This window comes from Myotis myotis, unplaced genomic scaffold (genome assembly GCF_014108235.1).
Source record: "Myotis myotis isolate mMyoMyo1 unplaced genomic scaffold, mMyoMyo1.p scaffold_m19_p_31, whole genome shotgun sequence".
Taxonomy (NCBI): domain Eukaryota; kingdom Metazoa; phylum Chordata; class Mammalia; order Chiroptera; family Vespertilionidae; genus Myotis; species Myotis myotis.
Genome location: NW_023416337.1, coordinates 1,633,250 through 1,654,712, shown reverse-complemented (window position 1 = coordinate 1,654,712; position 21,463 = coordinate 1,633,250). Strand labels below are relative to the sequence as shown.

At 52.9% G+C, this 21,463-nt stretch overlaps 1 protein-coding gene across 1 annotated transcript in view; it reads right to left on the bottom strand.

Moving 5' to 3' along the window:
* SYK (spleen associated tyrosine kinase) overlaps positions 1–21,463 on the bottom strand; it is a 77,364-nt gene that overhangs the window by 18,732 nt on the left and 37,169 nt on the right. Inside the window, exons 4-7 of the mRNA XM_036302340.1 lie at positions 10,543–10,681; positions 7,134–7,215; positions 6,713–6,762; positions 5,289–5,357 (exon numbers count right to left, since the gene is read on the bottom strand). Coding sequence (XP_036158233.1) covers positions 5,289–5,357; positions 6,713–6,762; positions 7,134–7,215; positions 10,543–10,681 — 340 coding nt within the window. The remainder of the gene's footprint in view (positions 1–5,288; positions 5,358–6,712; positions 6,763–7,133; positions 7,216–10,542; positions 10,682–21,463) is intronic.

Sequence of the window (21,463 nt, the reverse complement as noted above, 5' to 3'; positions counted from 1 at the left end):
TAGCAGAACAGCCGACAGCAAACCCGCTGGAGTCTATGCTCAGGGGGAAAGAAGAATGAAGACTTTGTAAAGAATGAGCCGCTGTAGCCCTGGCCAGCGTGGCTCAGTGGTTGAGCATCGACCTATGACCCAGGAGGTCAAGATTCGATTCCCAGTCAGGTCAGGGCACATGCCCTGATTGTGGGTTCAATCCCCCGTAGGGGGCATGCAGGAGGCAACTGATCAATGATTCTCTCTCATCAATGTTTCCATCTCTTTCCCTTCGTCTCTAAAATCAATTAAAAATATTTTTTTGAAAAAGAGAGTGAGATCTAAGGCATAATGGTGAATTATAACAGTACTGATTAGTATTTAAAGTTTAATGAAAATCATATTGTTAGTCACTACACCATTGATTGTTACTTGGTCTGCTTTGTATTTGATGATTTATTCCTCCCTAATCAATAGCATCACCTTTTCGGCTTAGAGAACAAAGTGTAAGTGAAAGTTGACAATTGCCTTTTTCCTATTTTTGCTGATATTCCAAACAGAAGTCAAACCAGCAGGGCACCACGAGGTGGCACTAGCTGCCTTAGCTTTCTGCAAGGAGAAATGTGTGCCCTTCCAGCTGTATGGACTCTGGTAAAAACAGACCACTTCACCAGGGGTCCTCAAACTACGGCCCGCGGGCCACATGCAAATACAAATATTGTATTTGTTCCCGTTTTGTTTTTTTACTTCAAAATAAGATACGTGCCGTGTGCATAGGAATTTGTTCATAGTTTTTTTTTAAACTATAGTCCGGCCCTCCAACAGTCTGAGGGACAGTGAACTGGCCCCCTGTTTAAAAAGTTTGAGGACCCCTGCACTACACAGTAACAAAATAAAAATTAGGCTCCAAATCACAATCCCTGGTCTCTTTTCTTTTTTTCCAGGATTAACTGCAAGTAGAAAATGCATCTGACACATTATCACGTGCGCCTGTGTGTAAGAAGTGGGGACTCAGAAGTGAACAAAAGGGGAGACAGAATTGCTCTATGGAGCTGCCAGGCGAGTGCAGTGTCCTGAACCGGAGTCCTGGGCATGCTCCAGGAATGCCCTTTCTGGGCTGTAATTTTTGGACTCCTTCAAAGACATTTTTGAATCAGCCAATAGCAGTGACGAAGATATAGACAGACTTGTCACAATCGCAGCGGCAGAAAGAACCGGCAGGGTTCAGGAGCACTGGCTGCCGGAAGCTGGCCTGCTCTAGTCTCCAGTGGGAAGGCCGCAGCGCCAGAGGGGAGCAGGTCCCACGGCCGGTGAGCCTCCTCCGCCAGGGCACGGGGTGAGGTGAGGTTTCCTTCAGATCCACGAAGATCCACCTGACCTTCACAATGAGCGTCCCTCACCTTGGAAGCACAGGTATTAAATCTTGCCCTTTACTAGTAGAATGACACAAAACGGCCTTCTCAGGCCTGGCCCTGCCTTGGCATTTCCAACCAGTATGACTTGAGAGTTGCTTTCTCTCCTCCTCCCTCAGCGGGACCCTAGCGGACTGGGTATTTAAATGTCTTAAATATTCCAACCATCACTGTATGTGTTGGAATAAGACATGGAGAGTGGACTGTAATCTGAAATTCTGGACACACTCCACGGCTGAGGTAAGTGGGACGTGCCTCTGGGTTGCGGAACTGAAACCCCGTCTTTGGTTCTGGGAGGAGGCTGCTCAGTCCAGCTCCTAAGGGAAGGAGAGGTGCCTGTGTCTCCAGCGTAAGCACCCAGGTGCCAGGACCACCCGGAGGGTCATCACAGCCAGGCCCACCACGGGGCGGGCAGAGGGGAGTCACACCTGTGTTCTTCAGTTAAATCCTGTCATATTTTAAAGTATTGAAATGTTACTAATATCTAAAGAAATGTTTAAACTACATCTGCCCTTAAGTTTTTATTATAAACTTTAAGATTATTTGACTAATAATCATCTTCAAATCAAAATACACTTTTCATTAACTACACACATGCTAGATTTAATTCAAGCTTTAACATCCACCTTTTTTTGTGCTTGAATTATTAAAAACTATGTATATAGATCAAATTAACAAATTCAAGAAAGTTATTTACACCTTAGTTAAACAACTGAAATATTTGAAATAATTCCTTGTAGTCTTTTCTTATAACTGGTTAAATAATGGAAAATCCCCTTCTATTTGTGAAAACATAAATATTAGTTCTCCTAAAATATTTCTTATGAGCAACTAAAATGCTTTCAACCTACAGTTTAAATCTCACAATTCTTTTATCAATTAACTATTGATATTTTTGGCATCCATGAAAATTTAATGCACACTTCAAAGTTGTTATAAATTTAAATAAGCCCCCTTTTTGGCCAAAAAAAGTAGTTTCACAGTATTAATCGAAGTAATTTTTTCCCAATATTTAATTCTTTTAAAAACTGATGAAGTAACTTTACTAGGTGCAAGTTTAGAAATGCACAACAGACCCTGGCTGGTTTGGCTCAGTGGAAGGGTCCCGGGCCCGATTCCAGTCCAGGGCACATGCCTGGGTTGTGGGCGCGATCCCCGGTGGGGGGGTGCAGGAGGCAGCCGACCCATGATTCTCTCTCACCATTGATGTCTCTCTCTCTCTCTCCCTTCCTCTCTGAAATCAATAAAAATATATTTAAAAAAAGAAATGCACAACAGGGTGTACAGCGAGAAGTGGGTCTCCTTGTCACCATCTGCTACTCCCAAAGCAGCTACTTTCGGTATTCTTCCAGAATATTCTATGCCATGTCAGCACAACCATATGTGTATGATGTTGCTGTTTGCAATTAACATTGGATTTTGGAAACAATTTTAGATCTCAGCTGCCTCTCACAGTATGCATATTACTGTAAATGATTTTATGTCTTTTCCATTGATAGACTTTTGAGTTCTTTCCAGATTGTCAAGTATACCATGTTGCAATAAACACCTTCATATGAGTGCAAAAATATGTGTGTAAATGCTGAGAGATGAGAGCCTGCTTTTAGTTTTGATGGGTGTTGTGAAAATGCCTTCCTGAGAGATTGTATCATTTCTCACTTCAAGCAAGTGTGAGGTGCTTATTTCCCACTCCTTTGCCCCACCCTGTCACCACGCTGTTTGTCTGGATCAGTTCGCAGGTGGACATGGAGGACTACAGGTCTAACTTGAAACTCATTATAAAATGGAACATCTTTGCCTGCACTTAAGGGCCATGTATGTTTGCTTTACTAAAATCAACCTGCCGACATTCTCTGCCCAATCTCTGAACTTTTAGTGATTAAAAGTTAAAACTTTTAGTGATTTATTGACTTTCCTTATATTTTATGATAGTAATCTTGTATGTCATTACTAATACTTCCAGTTTATTATTTCTCTTTTGATGGTGTTATGATTCTTACCCATGATTCTTTATTTTTAGGTAGCCTTACTAATATTTCCTTCAACTTACGTTAGACACGTCTCCTTAGTCTAAAGCTCTATTAAAACTTATTTTCTGGATTTGCTTTAGTCCATGTGAGTGAGCAGAGTGGCTTCCACTGGGACCGACGGGTGGGGAGGCTTGCCCCTCGCGAAGCGGGCTGGGCATCCTGCCTTTCTGGCTGTCAGCCTGGCTGAGTTGCCCGGCCTCCCACTGCTGGGCCGGTTTTGCAGATGTCAGTCACGTCCCTAATTAGCTTAGTTAAATGGGAGAGCTTATCCTGGGGGCCTGGTTCAATCAGTCCAGGGGCCTTCGAAGAGGGCTGCGACTTTCCCGAGAGAGAAAGGTGAGGCGGGGCCATGACTGAGCCCTGGCTGTGGGGACAGCGTGTGTGCCCGAGCGGCTCCGTCCGGTCCTGCCCGCCCCATCCAGCGGCCTGCTTATCCAGCCCCTGCAACTGTGTACGGCTCAGCCTGGGGTTAATCGGCATGTGTGTGGGGGTGCATCTGCATACAGATGTGTGCAGACACTAGGCATGTGCATGCGTGATTATGGAGATACCTATGTGTGTGTGTGAGGGCATGTCTCTTTCACACGTAAGTCTTTGTGTGGTCATGCACCTCGGCTGAACTCTGGCTGATACGCCTGGAAGCACAGGCCAGGGTGAGCACGGAGTCAGGCCTGCAGTGACCGTGCTCCCCTCCGGGGCTGCCCGGCTGGGCCGCTATGAAGCAAGTGGTGAATGAACAGGTGGGACCTCCTGGTCCCGACCTGGAAATGGACACCTAATCGTGGGCAAAGGAACTGCGAGAGGGTGTGCTCCCGAGGCCTGGCCCCAGCTCCTGGCATGGGCAGCCCTGCCTGTCACCCCCGAGAGCGATGCCCCTCGGAGCGGGCATCTCCAGGGGCTGACCTACACTGCCCGGGACGTTACCAGGATGTATTCTGCTCAGGTTAACACATTGCTTTCCCTCAAGCCCCCGTACACTCCCGGCCGTGCAGTCTGCCTTCCACAGTCAACAGGTGAGAAGGCATTGAGCATGGCCGCCCCCTCGGAAAACTTTCACCAAATAAAGCCTCTGGGCGTTTATGCTTTTTATTGGTTTCTCATAAGCACTTAGGCAATCTGCTTCATGAGCTGGTGCCCAGTGATGTGCTGAAATGTTTGGAAAATACCAACTGATATGAAAATGGAAAGAATTATTAGTAAAAGAATCACTTTTACAGCACCAATGGTAAAAATAGGAAAGGGGAAAAAAGAAATCCATATACATGGATTTATGATATATGGGTTTTGAGGGAGGTGATTCATTATAAATAAAAGTCATTAAAAAAGAACTTATTTCCCTCATAATTCAATAATATAGCACAATATAAAAATATATGGCAATCTTACTGCCTCAGACAAAATTGGTGTTTCTAACCCTTCAGTTTCACCTCATCTCTATCCGCGTCATACTTAGCCCCTGGCATCTATGAAGCACACGGCGCAGGCCCTCGCTGGGCAGCCCTCGCCAACCTCGGCTCCTCCATCCACATGTGCTTGTGCCTCCAGTGACCAGAACACTCAACATGGACTTCCTGCAACTGAAGGAACCGGCTCACGTGGCAAAGTGAGAATCAGCTCCAACCTGTCACGCTGACGCAGTGACTGCGGGCACACGTTAACAGAGGCAGCACGCACACAGCGTGGCCAGGACCTGCATGGCAAGCACAGTGCGTCCCAGGTGGCTGCCCGTGAGAGCCACACTTGGCAAGAGACGAGGGCCAGAGCGGCAGGCGGGCAGAGGCGCACAGAGCGGGCAAGCAGCACACACAGCAGGGTGCCCAGCGCGGGTCAGTCCGACCACTCAGCCAGGGGCAGCGAGCAGGGGGCGCGTGAGTACCTTTCTGTGGCCGGGCTTGGGGAAGGAGTACGATTTGATCCTTGAGATGATTCCCCCTGCTGTCCAAGTCTAGAAACCGCAACAGCAAAGAGGAAGAGTCAGTGTTTGAGCAGACAAATGTGGGCTACGGTCCACAACGTGCCCCTTTTAATAAACGCGCTTTCTAACCACAATGCCGGACCTCTGGGTTGTGCCCACGTGACTCGCTCGTAGCCATTAGTAACTCCGCGAGGAGAGCTGGGCGCCTGAGCTAAGGACCTGGAAAATCACTTGGGGACTATTTTGCACAAAAGGCTATACGATTGGGGCTGTTGCACTAAACAGCCCGTGCCTCACAGAGTTGTTCAGCTGCAACTGCAGGTAAATCACCCAAGAAAGTGAAGGCACACCTGCCAGCCCACTGCGCGCCTCCCTGGGGGCGGCCCAGGAGAGCGGGCGGTCACGGGGGGGAACACGGGCTGTGCACCTTTCTTCTGTGCACATCTCATCAGTCAATAACAAGTCGTCCCAAAGCCCTGGCTTCTTGAAGCCATTGGGTGACACGCGGCTAAACAGAGCGCTTGGGTTCTTTGAGTTCCAGCGCCATCCACCCGGGAGGAAGGGGACTCGGCCTCACGGAGCGCACGGGGGGCAGTGGACTGACTGGCCAGGAGCCGCCGGAAAGGGGCGCACAGCTCGCAGTGGGGTGATTTTACACTTCCCAGATGACACGGGGGGAGCCAAAGGCCCACAGTGAGGCCCTCCAGAGGGAGCAGGAGCCAGCTCGAGCGCTGAGTGTGAGACGGTGCGTCAGCTCCTCGCCGTCTGGAATTCGCTCTCTTTGGGGGCGTCCGGCACATTTCGGGCAAACCCATGAGAAGTATGGACAGGCCACCTTCTCACCTCCTCCTGGCACGCAGGGAGATGGGTTCTGGCCCAGTGCTGGCATCCCCGCTGCCCTGAGGCTCCTCACTGACCATCCAGCACTGCCCCTCGGCCTTCCAGCGGAGGTCCGGGCGAGCAGCCTCGGGGCAGGGCCCGTCTCCCCTAACCCTGTCCTGGCTGACTGAGCCCAGCGGACTGGCCCACAGCACACGGAGACGTCCCGTACCCCAGGCGTGCTCCCCCACCGTGCACGCGGCCGTGCGGCTCCACAGACGGCTCAGGCTGAGCCGCACTTCTGCCCTTTCCCCAATCTGCCGGGAGGCACACTTCCAATTTAACACTGGGTTTCACGGTCTTTTGCATACCTTTAGGGAATGGAGAGGATTTAACCCCCCAAAACATGAACTTGGCTAGCTCGGGACGGGGCTGACCTAGCTGACACCCGCAGTCCGTTTAGCGTAATGGACACAATGATGACCACTACTCCTGTGAGCCCAAAGCGCCCTTCCTTACCTCCCCTACCCTGCTTCCCCGCCCGTGGTGCTTCCGGAAACACTCACCGCAGGGTTGGCGCCAGGGAGCTGCGGGCGGCCTCCAAAATTCACATTTCCTGGTGAGGAAGGGGATGGTTACTGCTCGCCCCGAAGCACCAGGACCCCCTCCGAGATCACGCCTCGACCGCAAAGCACGGCTGCTGGGGAGCATGGGCGTCTGCACACACTCCTCATTACTATCTCCACTCCACTTCTCACCCCTGCAATTAGCACTAGTTTTTTTAAAGTTAAAGGTATTGGCTATTTTTTTTTAAATCAATGATATATGTAAAATTGGAGCAATCTGACATTTTTAATCAATCACTCAGTAAAAACAAGACCTCATCCCACCTGAATTTGCAACAGGCGGAATCTGAAACACGGCTGGTGATTATGGCATTATTATTATTATCTAAAAGATGGAAATCCCAATGTCTTAGTCACTCACCCGTTTGCCCGCCGATTTTTTGACATGGAACTGTAAGGACTCGTAGCAAACCATCTGGTTTATAAGAATAGTGTTCGACCAGCTGGAAGAGAAGCGGTAAGGAGTGCAGTAAGGGGGCAGGAAAGGGAGTCGGACCTGGGGCAGCTAGCTCCCCTCTTGAACTTTAAAAGTGATTCAAAGACAACCCTTCACTTCCTTGGTGTGTCTGCCTGACCCTCCCCATGTCTGTCTCCTCCCACCCTCAGACTCAGGACAGATGTCCACAGGCCGTGTTCCCTTCGGGATCCTCTCTCTCTCTTTCTCTCTCTCTCTCTCTCTCTCTCTCTCTCTCTCTCTCTCTCTCTCTCTCAGCAAGTTGCATAACCAAGATTTGCTCGCATGCTCTGCATCTGTGTGATGTTATGAACATAAACTCATAGTCAGTCAGTCCTCCAACAAGCGCCGCTTCTCCGGGCCCTGAGAGAGGACGGGGTAAACGATGGTGGGTGGACACATATTTCCTGCCCTAAAGTGCTTCCTTTCTCGGTGGAGAGACAGAGAAATGGTGCGGAATGCTGTAACAGTGCTGGGCCAAGACTTTGGAGGGACCAAGTCATTCTGCCCAAAAGTTTCAGAGAGAAGCCATCATAGTACAGGTGACAGGAGCCGGGACATGGGGAAAGGTGGCCTTTTGGAAAATAACCTTATATTCACAGGCCCTGGACATCTTTGGCTAATGGTTCCTGAAAACTACGATTATGAAGTCTAATCGCGACATTAAAAGTAAATTCATGCAAGTGGATTTATTTTTATCTTATCAAAACTATGCAGTAAGATAGCCCTGAGCCCTGGCCGGTGTGGCTCTGTGGGTTAAGCATCATCCTGCACACCGAAAGGTTGGTGGTTTGATTCCAGGTCAGGGCACAGGCCTGGGTTGTGGGCTTGACCCAAGGGGTGGAGGGGGGGGGCATGTACAAGGCACAGATTGATGTTCTGCTCCACATCAATGCTTCTCTCTCCCCCTTGCTCTCTCTCTAAAAATCAATAAACGCCGTGGCCAGTTTGGCTCAGTGGATAGAGCGTCAGCCTGTGGACTGAAAGGTCCCGGGTTCGATTCTGGTCAAGGGCACGTACCTTGGTTGCAGGCACATCCCCAGTGGGAAGTGTGCAGGAGGCGGCTGATCGATGTTTCTCTCTCATCGATGTTTCTAACTCACTATCTCTCTCCCTTCCTCTCTGTAAAAAATCAATAAAATATATTTAAAAAAATAAATAAAAATCAATAAAAAATCTTAAAGAAAAAGACAGTCCTTATATTTCAGCTTTTCTTTTCTCATAACAGATATTTTCTCTTCAGACAACCTAAAATATTTATATCTGATACCCCTTCCCTGTCTGTTTATTGGTACTTTTCCAGTCCTCAAACTTACCTACTTGTGTGAATGTTTGTTGAATGAATATATTTTATCCTTCCAGGTGACATTCTTTTTCAAAATGTGAACTATTGTGGTAAGAACACAACATGAAATCTACCCTCTTAGCACGTTTCAATCCGATGAGCCCTCACCTGCTGCTGGGAGGACCCCAGAGCGCCCCCTGTCTGTTAAGTGCAGTGGTGTGTTCTCAGGCCAAGAGTGTTGAGGTCCCTAAAACAAGGGAGACATCCCGCCATCTCTCCAAAGTTGCTGTGTTTTCAGACAATCTATTCTGCAAGGGAGGCTTCGGGTAGGTGGACCCGTAGGGACTTCCCACTGGGCAGGGGTCTGCAAACGTGTTTTGTAGAGGGCGAGACAGTGATATTTTTGGGCTTTTCAGGCCACATGCCATCTCTGTCACAATTTAAAACAATCCTGTAGAGTGTAAAAGCCACTTTCATCAGGGACTGCACCAAGCCAGTCCGGGGCCAGATCCGGCTCCTGCTGCTGACTCCTGCGCTGCAGGAAGGAAGGCTAGTGTAGGAATCACCAATAGAAACAGCGCCGGCCGCCTGGGTGGGGCCGGGCACAGAGGCACCTTACGCTGCTGTCCAGAAAAACCCATGGAGCCATGCCTACAAAGCTGAAAGGTGGTGCTAGCATTTTGGGTGTTGTCTCTTAGACACAGCGGCTAGACAATAGGCCATGGAAGGGAGTAATTAGGGCGGAAGACTATACTACGCCAGAGAAGTCCATAAGCTGGGACAACGTCTTGGGAAGAAACTTCCCAATGAGCGGAGCTGTTCAGCACTGCAGCAGCAACAGACTCTGAAACTGAGGGGACGCGCAGGGGACAACAGTCACACGCCCGACACATCACGTGGAGCCAAGAGACTCCGGTGGGAAATTAATACCGCCAGGCAGAATTCCACTCATCTCTTTAATTTGCAGTGGACTACTTGGTAGGCTAAATGCTCTTTCAAAGTGATACCATTAAAATAAAGCGAAGTCTTTGGTCAATAATGAGCCATAAGCTAATGAGCTACAAACCAAAAGACAAGGTCAATGCCATAGATGACGAGAATAGCGTCACGTCCAGCATTTAAAAAAGAAGGGTTTCTCTTTCTAATCACAGCACAGGAGGCGGTGGTTCCTGTAAGTGCTCTGAGGTCAGGAGGGTCCTGGTCTAGTGTTTAGAGGCAGGATTCTGAGTTGGGACCTCTGGCTGCTGCTACCACAGGAGGCTCCTGGCCAGGCCCGGGAGCGTCTGCTTGCTCACCTCCCTCACCCACAGGAGCTCACGCAGTTGCTGCTCCCGGGAGGCAGAGCCTGGACTCTCAGTCTCCGCCCCAGCATGCTTTGCTAAAGTCACACAGCTGTGACTTAAAATAAAGGCAAGCTAGTTCCACACATGGCAGCCCTGGAACACAGCGGCGAGTGTGGGTCAGTGCTCACTGCGCCTGAGCAACCCCCGCATGGTGAGCTGCTTAGGGCTGCCAGCAGTTGGCCAGGACTGAACTCGGCCCGTGAGCGCAGACAGCCCGCCGGCGGTGGCCGGCACAGGGATGCTGCCTTGCCGTCCGAGGTGCTTCATTTCAATGGAGGCTCATTTTGCAGCAAGAATGGCACTGACATCTTATATTCAACTCGGCCTCTCCCAGCTCAAAACGAGTCTGATCGGCCATCTCCGTCCCTCCTCCCCGCCAAGCACACTGTCTTTGTGTGTAAATGTTTCAGGGCTGTTTTCTCCCCCAGTGCCTCCCAGCTGCAGGCACACAGCCCCGAGTGGCGCTGCCCAGGGGTTCCCAGTCCTGGCGGGCCGGGAGAAGCTGCAGAACCTCTGGAGCTGCCTGAATCTCATGAGGACCCTAGACCAGTGCTTCCCAAACTTGGGTGTTGGTACTCGGCCCCTGAGCTGGGAGCAGGCCCTGGCTGGGCCCGTCTCAGGCAGGGACTCTCAGGGGCTTCCTCGCAGGCTTTGGGGCTGTTCCCTCACTGCCCGGGTGGCCGTGTACCTGCCAGAGCGTATCAAACTTCTTCCCGTCGGGGATGGAGAGCTTCCCTGTCTTGTCCTTGTCGATACGGTAGTGCAGCACTCTTCCCTCATGCAGCAGGCACAGGGCGTAGGACCCGTTGTTGTCCCGGGCCCTGATCCTGGAAGACAGGAAGAGCCAGTCACTCCCGAGCCCACCCCTGGCAGAAACAGTGCCCCGGGCCTGCTGCCGGCCACAGCGCCCCCACCTCAGAATCAAGGGCTTTGCCCACTGTGCCCAGGGAGGCCCCCATGCAGCTCCGTGACACCACGAGCTTACGACGAAGACGTCCCAGCGACTGGGCTGGACTCCGCTGGGCATCAGAAGAGGCTGAGGTTCACCTGGGCGCAGAGCCACTCAGGCGCCAGCACTGAGACCCACAGGCCCCGAGGCGGACGGGGCTGTGAGCCCTCCACCACCTCCTCTCTCTGCTGAGGGCAGAGGCCCAGCCGCTGCTCCCACCAGCTGGGCACAGGCTGGGGTAATGCACACTTTTCTGGGAACTTCAGGACCACCCCCAGGGTGGCTCGCGCTCCCCCTTCTTCAGGAGGGATTTCATGGTTGTTGCACAGGATGCAGTGAGAGGAACCCTGGGAGAAGGGAAGTCACCCACTGTGGGTGGGAGTGACAGGCGAAATCAGGGACTGCCCTGTTCTGCTTCCGCGTCCTGGTGGGGTCACTGGGTGACCCTTCCCTTATCCAGTGCACGAGAGGGGGGCTTTTGCCCGCAGTGGAGAGAGCCCCCTGGGAAGGCCAGGCGAGGCTGCAGAGGAACGGAATGGGCGGGACCTCCCCAAATGAGCTGCTTAGCCACCTGGCTCTCAGCCCATTTTCCCCTTCTAGCAACTGGAGCCTGTTGGATCATGAGAGCGGAGAGAGGGTGAGTCCAGACGTGCCAGAGAGCCATGCAGTCCTGGCATTTCCTACAACGAGGGAACTGAGGCCCCAAATGCTCAGGGCCCAAATGCACCTCATCCCGGGAAGAGCTCCAATGTGCCCACTGCCTGGGCTTCTATGTTTGGGGGACATTGTGATGCCTCCTCCCAGCTGGGCGTTGGAAACAGACATGGCCACACTTTCCCCTTGTCGTTCCTATAGATTCTTTTCCAAAGCTGACCCGAGACTTGAGAGCTGAGCTGTGGTGTGTGGGGTGGAACTTGGTTAAAAAATAAAGCTCTCCAGTCCTGCTCAGCTGTGCATGATGGATGGGCTCCCACCATGCCCGCAGCTCAGCGGCTGGTGCAGGTGGAGAGACAGCCTTTCCTGCCCCTTTGCCAGTCCAGTACCCTGAGTGGGAGCTATGCTTCCCAGCCACGTGGCCCATGGAGGCCAGTTGGTTGCTGTCAAACTAAGAACCAACTACACAGTAAAGGCCAAACAGGCTTTTACAGGGGGAGAACCAAGCCTACTTCACAAGGGGCACACAGGACTAGCTATTTTTGTTTATTATATATGCACTAGAGTCCTGGTACATGAAATTCGTGCACGAGAGGGGGGGTTCCCTCAGCCCAGCCTGTACCCTCTCCAATCTGGGACCCCTCAGGGGATGTCCAGCTGCCGTTTTAGGCCCAATCCCTAAACCAGCAGTCAGATATCCCTCTCACAATCTGGGACCGCTGGCTCCTAACTGCTCGCCTGCCTGCCTGATTGCCCCTAACTGCCTCTGCTTGCCTGCCTGATAGCCCCTAACCACCTCTGCCTGCTGGCATAATTGCCACTAACTGCTCCCCTGCTGGCCTGATCACCCCTAATTACTCCCCTGCCTACGTGATCACCCCTAATCACCTCTGCCTGCTGGCCTGATCACCCCTAGCTGCCCTCCCCTGACAGCCTGGTAGCCCCTAACCGCCTCTTCTTCAGCCCTCGCCACTGTGGCTTTGTCCGAAAGGACGTCCAGATGGATATCCGGAAGACGTTGGATCTAATTAGCATATTACCCTTTTATTAGTATAGATTATACAACATAAGCTTTAAGGTAGAATTGCATTAGTAGAAAAGAAGACATTTCATTAAAAATGTATATTGGTTTGATATGATTCAAATCCACTTGTTTGTGACAAAAAATCAAGTCTTTAAGAATAGGATTGCTTGCCTTAGCTGGTGTGGCTAGAGCTTTGGCCTGAGGACTGAAGGGTCCCAGGTTCGATTCTGGTCAAGGGCACATGCCTGGGTTGCGGGCTCGATCCGCAGTGGGGCACGTGCAGGAGGAAGCTGATCAATGATTCTCTCTCATAACTGATGTTCCTATCTCTCTCCCTCTCCCTGCCTCTCTGAAATCAATAAATATCTATTTAAAAAAATAAAAGAATAAGATTGCTTTGCTATCAAAGCCAAGTAAGGCGTGTCATTCGTTGTCCCTGATGAAGCCTGAGCAGCTCAGTTGCTGATGGACTTCGCTGGGTTCTTATCAAATAAAATCCATGGAGAAGCAACTAAGCCCACCATGCATTTAGGCTGTAAGACTGAAAGTTGGGGAGGGCAGAGGCTTCTGGGGTAGGAGACAGTGAGGGTCAGCGGCTGGGAGGCAGGGAAGACATGGGGATGCCCAGTGCCTGGAAGCACTGGAGGGTCTGGGATATGCAAATCTGCTGGGGGCGGGGTCAGGCCCTGCACTCCAAGAGGTCAGGTCCTGAGGGAGGGCAGGGGTGCGATTCCTGGGGATCCCCCTTCCTGCAAGGCTCCTCCTCCTCCCCTTAACCCCCTAACCTGTCCATGTGGAGGAAGGGGGTGGGAAGCAGGTGCGCAATGCCTGGTCAGGATGCCCTTCAGTCCTGGATCTCTCCAGGGCGGGGGAGAGGTGTTTGCATTGGTTTATTCAATTCTTCTTACATGTTGAAGGGGGTGGCAGGGGAGTATCCGCCAGACATGGTTTCCTTCTGCTTGCTCGCCCGAGCTGCCCTGCGTGATGCCTTTTCCCTTCCTTCCCGCTGCCCCAAGCTAACATGCATGAGATCGCCAGGGATGGAACTGGGGCCCCCGTTGTACTGTGTGGAGATCGAGCTCCACAGGAACCTGCCTGATCCAGGGAGGGTTGGGGTCATTCACTGCGAGAAAGGCTCGATTTAAATGAAGCCACAGCTTAGATAGGTGCTGGCTGAGCTGTTTTCGGAGGGTTTATCATCCTTTCTGGCTGTTTCCTTGGAAACCACAAACTCTGAAACCCTGATTCTCTAGGCCAGTGACTTGGATGCCCCAGGCAAGTGTGGGATGTCCCTTTCTTCCTGATATGATGGCACACAGCCATGTTTTAGGTAGGCTAGGATTTGGGCTCCTACCCGGGGCCAGTGCAGGGGTTGGGACGCAGCCTGCTGATCCGGTCATTATGTGACGGTGTCCGGGACAATGTGCATATTCCTCTATTGTTAGTATAGATTAGTGTAAACAAGCAGGAGAGCTGGGAGATTTAAGGAACTACAACAACTGCTAAGACTACTAGTAAGCATTGAGAACGTAAGCGCACAGTGTGAAAGCAGTGGGAGCACAGTGTCCATGGGACACTCCCAACATCCCTGCCCTTTGACCTTGGCGTTCTGGGACAGTACACGGGCTCTGAGCTCTGGTCTCCAAGCTTATGCCCCATCTCCACCTTCCCTGGTGCCTTGATGGACTCCCCCCTTAAACTGAGACAGAAGATCACAGGTTGCCCAGGGACATAGTGCAGTCACCTTGCTAGAGCTCTGGGAAATGCTGATTAAGACCACAATAAAGAAGTGGACCTAGGGTAAACCGTTCCAACAGGCAAACGCTCAAAGGCTTGAGCATACTTGTGTTGCTGAGAATGGGGCCGCCAGCTCCTTCCTGTCCTGCTGGAGGGAGTGTGAATCTAGCCATTTTGGAAAACGATGGGAATTTTCTACTGAGATCAAACCTACTCATCCCGAGTCAGCATCCCTCCCGGGTCTGCACTCTGCACCCCGAAAGCACCCGCGGTCACCAGGAGCTGCACTGTCCCCCGACGACAGAGGGAGCAAACACACGTGAGGCGCTCACACAGACGCTCAGAGCAGAGCAGCAGGGCGAGCACGGCCGGCTTGGCTCGGCACGGCCCTCCCGGCACCACACGCACCACGCTCCCCGCAGCCCCAGCAGGCGGCTTTGCTCAGAGAGTGCACTGGTCTCAGGTGGCAAAATGGAAATAAAAATGAAAAAAGTGAAGCACAGGAAGAAGGCTGAAGGCCTGCTGGGCACCAGCCCCGGAAGTGGTGTCCTGGGCGGGGTGTGAGCAGGACCTGCTGCGATGAGGTGCTTCTGTCCTGACTCAGGGTGCTGGCTCGGTGATGACTCGAAAAGGCTCTCAGAGGGGCCCGCGCTCCTGGGCGTCACTTCATTGTCAAAAGTATGGAAGCTGTGCAGGGGGAGTGGGTGCTTCCTGCTGTGGGCCAGCGCTGCTGGGAGGCATCACCTCCTAGGCTCCGCAGGGCACAGGGCCGAGGACCTTCTAGCCCGAGCTCCAGCCACTCTGCCTGCGCCGGGCCCAGGACACAGATGACCGCAGCCTAGAGCAGCTGTGAAGACCAGGCCCGCGGCGTGGCCGAGCAGCCTGAGGGCCCGCAGCTGGCAGGAAGCGAGGGCACAGAAGGGAAACCCACAGGCCCGGCAGCTGGAGGTGGCGCAGACCAGAGGCTGGTGACATTAACGGCCAGCAACGGTGAGGTGCCTGCTGCTGGGGCAGGTCCTGGCTGTTTTAATCTAAAAGATGGGCAACACGGGCTCGGAAGCTGCTGTGGCGGCTCTCCGTGGGCCCCTGCTCCTCAGGGGAGTGCGCTGCGCCCCACACCCACCAAGTTGGCCACACAGGCGCCCAGAGAGGGGACGCTCAGGGCCCCACCTCCAGCCTCCTGCCGAGCCCTCGGGCATACACGTCCATGGAAACCCTAGGGTGCTTCACTCCCCGCTACCCACCCCCCACCCCTCCACCCGCCCCCGCATCTCCTGGAAGAGCCAAGCTCACGACAGCCTTGTGTTTTGCTATCACAGAGCGTGGGGGTCACTGCTTTGAACTGGAGCTGGGCTGTGCAGGGCCTTCCTGGCCTTGGGCCGTCTTGGTGTCATGCGGTATGAACACTCTCCTCGGGGGAGGCCAGTGGCGCAGTGGCAGGCTCTGTGACGGCAGGGCAGGGGCGGTGGGGACAAGGCTGGTTCTGCAAGGAGGGGCTGACTCTGAGGCCCTCCTCTATGGGAGAGAACCCACAGGGTGATGCCCAGACACTGGCGGGAGGTGAGCACCCAGGAGGTGGTGCGACCCTCACGGCGGTCTCCACCCACTAAGGTCCCAGGACATCTCAGTGTCCGCTGCTGACAGAACAGAAGAGCGGGGGACACCCAGCCCACCAGGCTCCCATTCTCCTCTCCATCGTGCGTGGTGGAGCAGAGCGTGGCTGGCTGGAGGGGAAGGAGGCGCCTGCGACGGGTGGTGTGCCTGCGATGATGGCACCCCCGTGGTCTGTGCAGACAGAAGCAGGGTGCCATGGCAGCTTCCTCCCTCCGTCCAGGCCCCACACAGCATCAGGCGGTCAAATATTGCCACAGGGGGCCCAGCAGCGCCTTCTCAGGGAGTCAGCGTGGAAGGCAGGCCAGAGCGTGTAGGAGTGACCTGCTGGTGCGCAAGCTGGTATGAGGAGAGCCCTCACTCAGGGGAGGCACAGCCCTAACAACACAAAAGGCATAAGAAACGCAGCATCTTGGTGCTACTGCCTTGCACCATCGCAAAGTGCAGGCGCACGTGCTTCCCATGTGACGGAGGACAGTGCAGGGCACAGCCCACACCTGGCCAGGCCCAGCTTCTCCCCATGTCTCCTTCCAAAGGCTGCGCCACAGCCCCTCTCCTTCCCCCTGTGCGCACGCTCCTGGGTGGGACAGGGTCAGTCTTCTCAGTCAGCTTTGTGGGGACCGCGATTGGACTGATGGACTGATACTGATCCGTCTGCCACTCGCTTTGCCCGTTTTACTTCAGACAGGTCGCGAGTGTTTATGCCAGTCTGCACTGCACAGCCACACCTGTCACGTGGAATGGTGGACTTTGATCAACGATAGCAGCACGTGAAGGTGCTGATAGGATTTAGCTTTTATTTTCACATCTGAGGCTCAAGACAGCCATATGCTGTTCCATTCATCAATGAGCAAGGATAAAATTTTTTCTAAACGCACATTTGCTTTTGAAATTTAAGGATATAGCAAAAAGTGAGTTGAAATTTGAGCAGTGAGAAGTGAGTGGCAAATAGGAAAAAAAGAAAAAAAAAAGTGAGTTTGGCCCAAGGGCCATGTCCAGTATTAGCCCTGCAGTGGACAGAGAGCCAGCACCCGGGGGGACTACTGAGGCCGAGAGCCCCTCATTAGAGCACAGACCTGTGGAGGAGGGACCCTCGCCAACTCTGGAGAACAGCAATCCCCAGTAGGATATGCCAGGTCCCCACAGATGAATAGTGGTAAGTACAAGTGCTAAAAGGCCACCCAAAACATCAGGAAACATGAGTCATGAGAGGGCGCAGGGAGAGAAAAAGAGCAGGAGAGACAGAGATTACACCCCCCCGGACTTGCAGTGCTGTGACAATCGGATATGGAATATAGACTAACTATGCATGCAATATGCAAAGAAACAAAGGATGGAATCACAAAACTAGCAAGCAGTAAGATACTCTCAAAAAATGCTCAGGGATATTTGAAACAACAGTAACAACAACAAACAAAACTGGTAGAAATGTTTACAAAATGCAATTGGTGGGAAAATTTCAGCAAATGAGTGTAACACCAGATTAGAAGCAGATGAAGCAAAAATTAGTGAACTGGAAGACAAACCTAGAGATATTGCCAGAATGTGGCACACAGTAAGGCAATAGCGAATAAGAAAAAATGTAGAGGATGAATTGAGGTCTAACATATGTTTAATAAGAGCTTCTGAAGGAATAAGCGGTAAAATATGAAGTCACATCTGAAGGAAAAGTACCTGAGTATTTTCCAGAACTGATGATGGAAAAGAATCTGCTGTTGTGAGAAGCACAAAAACCTGACCACCACTGGCTTAGACTTATACACATTACCTAGCTCGACCCCAAAACAACTGAGATAAAACACTAGCTTCCCCATTCTATCGTGGAGCACACCGGGGTCAGAGACATGAATTAAGTGGTCTTCACAGAGCTACCTGTCTGGGCTTGTCGGACATCATGGCCTGAGTTTCTTTACTATCTCACTTAAATTTTTACTAATAGAAGCAATTTTAAGGTTATCTATGCCAACCAGTGAAATAACACAGGCTTTGGGATGTGTTGCACATATGGTTAGAACCCCCGTCCCCCACCCCCCCACCCCATGAACTCTGAAAATCTCAAATGATCATTATTCTTAACCTCGATGAGTGGGTACTGGCACTCCGACAGCCTCGATGTGGTCCCCAGACCAGTGGCATCAGCATGCCTTGGGAACTTGCTAGAAATGCAAATTCTTGAGCCATAATCCAGCTTAGTGAGTTAAAAACTCGGGGAGGGGGAGACCCAGTAATCTGTGCCTTTAAGCTCCTCCAGGTGGTTCCCTCCTCCCCCACAGAAGGTTGAGAATCATCTTGGGCTTCTGTATCCATCTTGTGGAACACAATGGAAGGTACAGCTCTCATTCCTCATCCTTTATCCTGATTTACATGTTTCCTTGCCCATAGGGAATACAAGTATATGTTCTTATAAGCCATCCAGACATCCCTGAGAAATGTGCCATGTTGGGAATACTTCTTTATGGCTACCTTTCACAGCTGCACATGCACTGAAAAGTGTTCCCAATATGGATCTATTTCCAAAGGGAGGCATCCACCTGCAATCGAGTCCACCTGGCGGGGACAGAGGGGAGGACACTGGGGGAAGGTATTGTTCTGATAGTCGAGGGGGACAGGGATGCCCTCTGGTGTCCCTGAGCCAGGTCCGTCCTGGACAAAGGCTCTGATTTGCACTCCTCTGATTCTGGTGGACACCAGCCTTTTCCTTAGAGAGCCCTGGCACTGAGTCCTCCAGGCTCCAGTGTGTACAGAACAGTGTGCCCTCACCGGTCCATCTGTGCATCTTGATCACTGCTTCAGGGCAGCGCCTCCCACAGGGCCCCGCAGTAGGAGGCGTGAGTGGGTGAGTGAATGTGTGCATGTGAGTGTGTGTAAGGACAGGAAGAATGGCAAGGGGGGGGGGAGGGAGAGAGAAAGTCATGGGAGCTAACACAGAAGGCTCGACTCAAAGACTGCAGTGTTCATTTCCCCCGAGAGTGACGGACAGAAAGGTCAGGGCCCTGCATTTCAGATGCAGGGCGGGTCAGAGCCGCCACGCAGACCCACCAGCTGTCCCCGAGGACGGGACACTGATGGCCTCTGCAGGGCAAACCACACTTGTCCTTGGCCCCTGCCCAGGCCTCTGCGTGCGGGACAGAGGCCCCCGGGATGACTAACTAACACACTGGAGAGCGGCCATGGAAGGATGGGAAGGGAGTGTGTCTAGGGGTCCCGCCCATCATGTGCAGCAACCCCAGGCCAGCGCACGCTGAGGCCCGCACCACCGAGCGGGTACCGGGGGGAGAGGGGGCGGTGAAACCGCAGGCCACAGCGCCTGGCCTCCTTGCACGCTTGCCAAAACATGCGTCTGTCAGATCATGGAACTCCACCTCTCCTGGGCTTTCCCTCTGCCTCAGTTTCTCACATCCCTGACCTCAAACACTCTCAGCTACTGCATGGGCAGCACTCTCCTGATTTCTCCAAACTTCTGTGCCTGATCTAATCCTTGCCTCTGGGCTGCCTCTCCTGGCAGGACCCTTGGGGCCACTGCCCTGCACGGTCCCCACTCCGGGGCCATTCAAGAGATCGGGGTCCTTCTAAGACCTGACAAGTCTCCCAGGTGTGCCTGGCCTGCTGGTGTGACCCGGGAGGCTCTGCATGGCGGCCCCCACTCTCCAGTCTGCCATCTGCCCCGACCAGGACCCCACTCTCCTGTGACCTCCGCCGTCCACTCCTTGCCCTCCGATCCCACGTCAGTGCTGCCTGGCACTCACGGGCATTTCCAAAATAGCACCTGCGGCCAGCACCCGGGCTCGGCTCCGGGTTTATAAGAACTTTAGCCCAAAACGATAAAATATTTACCTGGGTACTAAACACAGAGACAATGACAACTCCTTTTCTTTCTTTTGCAGGACACGACATTTTGGGAGCATTTTACTTGTAACATATTTTACAGAATGAAACAAAGAGCGCAGCACATGGCACGGAGGAGATGGCTACGCACCAGGAGCAGCACCATGCCGGGCCGTGTGCTGCCCTGGGCACACCGCACGGGCACTCCTGCAGGGAGGGCCCAGGCCTGCTCACCACAGCCTGCCCCCCGGCCTCCGCCAGCCCCAGCGGGCCCAGCAATGTGACCACATGGCTTTAGGGTCTTATCTGATTAGTAAAAGATGCTTAATCATAACCACAGAAGACTGCTTTTCCTCCTACTCCAACTTCCTTCCAAAGCTGACAGCAGTCCTAACTGAGAACGTGCCTGCATTACTCACAGCGAGCGTGGGCCTGGGAGGGTCTCTCCTATGAGCGGAAAGTGGTCGTGCCCAATTATAACCAAATGAAGAGGCAAATGCTGGGCGGCCAAATAAGGGAAAGAAAAGGTGCTATCGATGTGTCAGGCAGGGAAGTAAACATTACACCATTTTTCTAAACTGTGTACGCTTACAGCTTTAAAATGACGATTTATTGTGATCTATTTCTTATTCTAAAAAAGTATGTTTTCTATTTTTAAAAGAGGGTCTCCTAATTGTATATGCTTTGAACCCCACTGATCTTGGATCCTTCCCCTAGGGAAGGAATTCATAATTTTTGGAAAATAAGTTTGTTTCCCTTTTTTAACAAATTTGTGTTTTGGTCACACCTGAGCTATGACTGATTTCTCAAAATGGCCAACTGCGCCATCATGCAAGCCCTCAGGAGCCCAGGGCACCCCCACGGCCCCAGTCCCTGGTGTCACCAGCGAGGCAGGCCCTGGGCTGGCACCTGTGGGTGCTCACAGGAGCGTCTCCTCTGCACCCCCAGGAAGGTCCCACTGAACTTTAGTTGGATCTTCCCTGACACGTGCCCATACATGGGCAGACCAACGTGCCTACAGCCAGGCCTCCCATTACCCAGGAGCTCCCAGCATGCTCCTGCCTCAGGGCACCCACAGGCTATCCCCCACCGGGTGGCCCCACTGCCTTCGGGTCTTTGCTCAGGTCTCCTCGCACAGGCCCTGCCTCACCCCCAGCCCAGGACAGCGCAGGCACCTGGCAGCAGCCCCGTCCTGTGTCGAGCCCCAGCGTCCTGTGCCGCTCTGTTCAAGGCTCCACGTCCATTTCCCCACTAAGAGGCAGGCTCCACGAGGCACGTGTTGGCATGGCTCACGCCTCCACCGTGCCCAGAGCAATGCCGGTGTTCTGCGCCCCAGACAGCTACGGACACCAGTGAGTGCGGGTCCAGAGAGGGACACGCAGTCTACATGGTTGAGAGTAGGCAGGAGGCACGGTCTCAGGTGAATGTGAATGTGGGGAGGAGCCACCACTGTGGACCCGGCCGTTCTGCAGCACCCCCTGCAGCACCCGTCTCAAGGCTCCTTGGGCACGGCCTTCCCATGGCAGCACCTGGCCCAGGGGCGTGGCCTCCTCCCCTCCCCCCACAGCCCCTGGCCCAGGGTCATGGCCTCCCTGACAGCAGCACCTGGCCCAGGGGCGTGGCCTCCCGGACAGCAGCACCTGGTCCTAAGGACACGTCCTCCGGGTCCTGCAAGCCCTGGACCAGCAAGAAGGCAGAGGCCTCACCGGCTGTTGAGAGATGCAGTCTGGCTGATTAACACATTGAACGCCCTGTCCACAGCCCCATGACGTTTGTGTTGGAAACTGTTCCTGAGAAGCTGGTAATCGT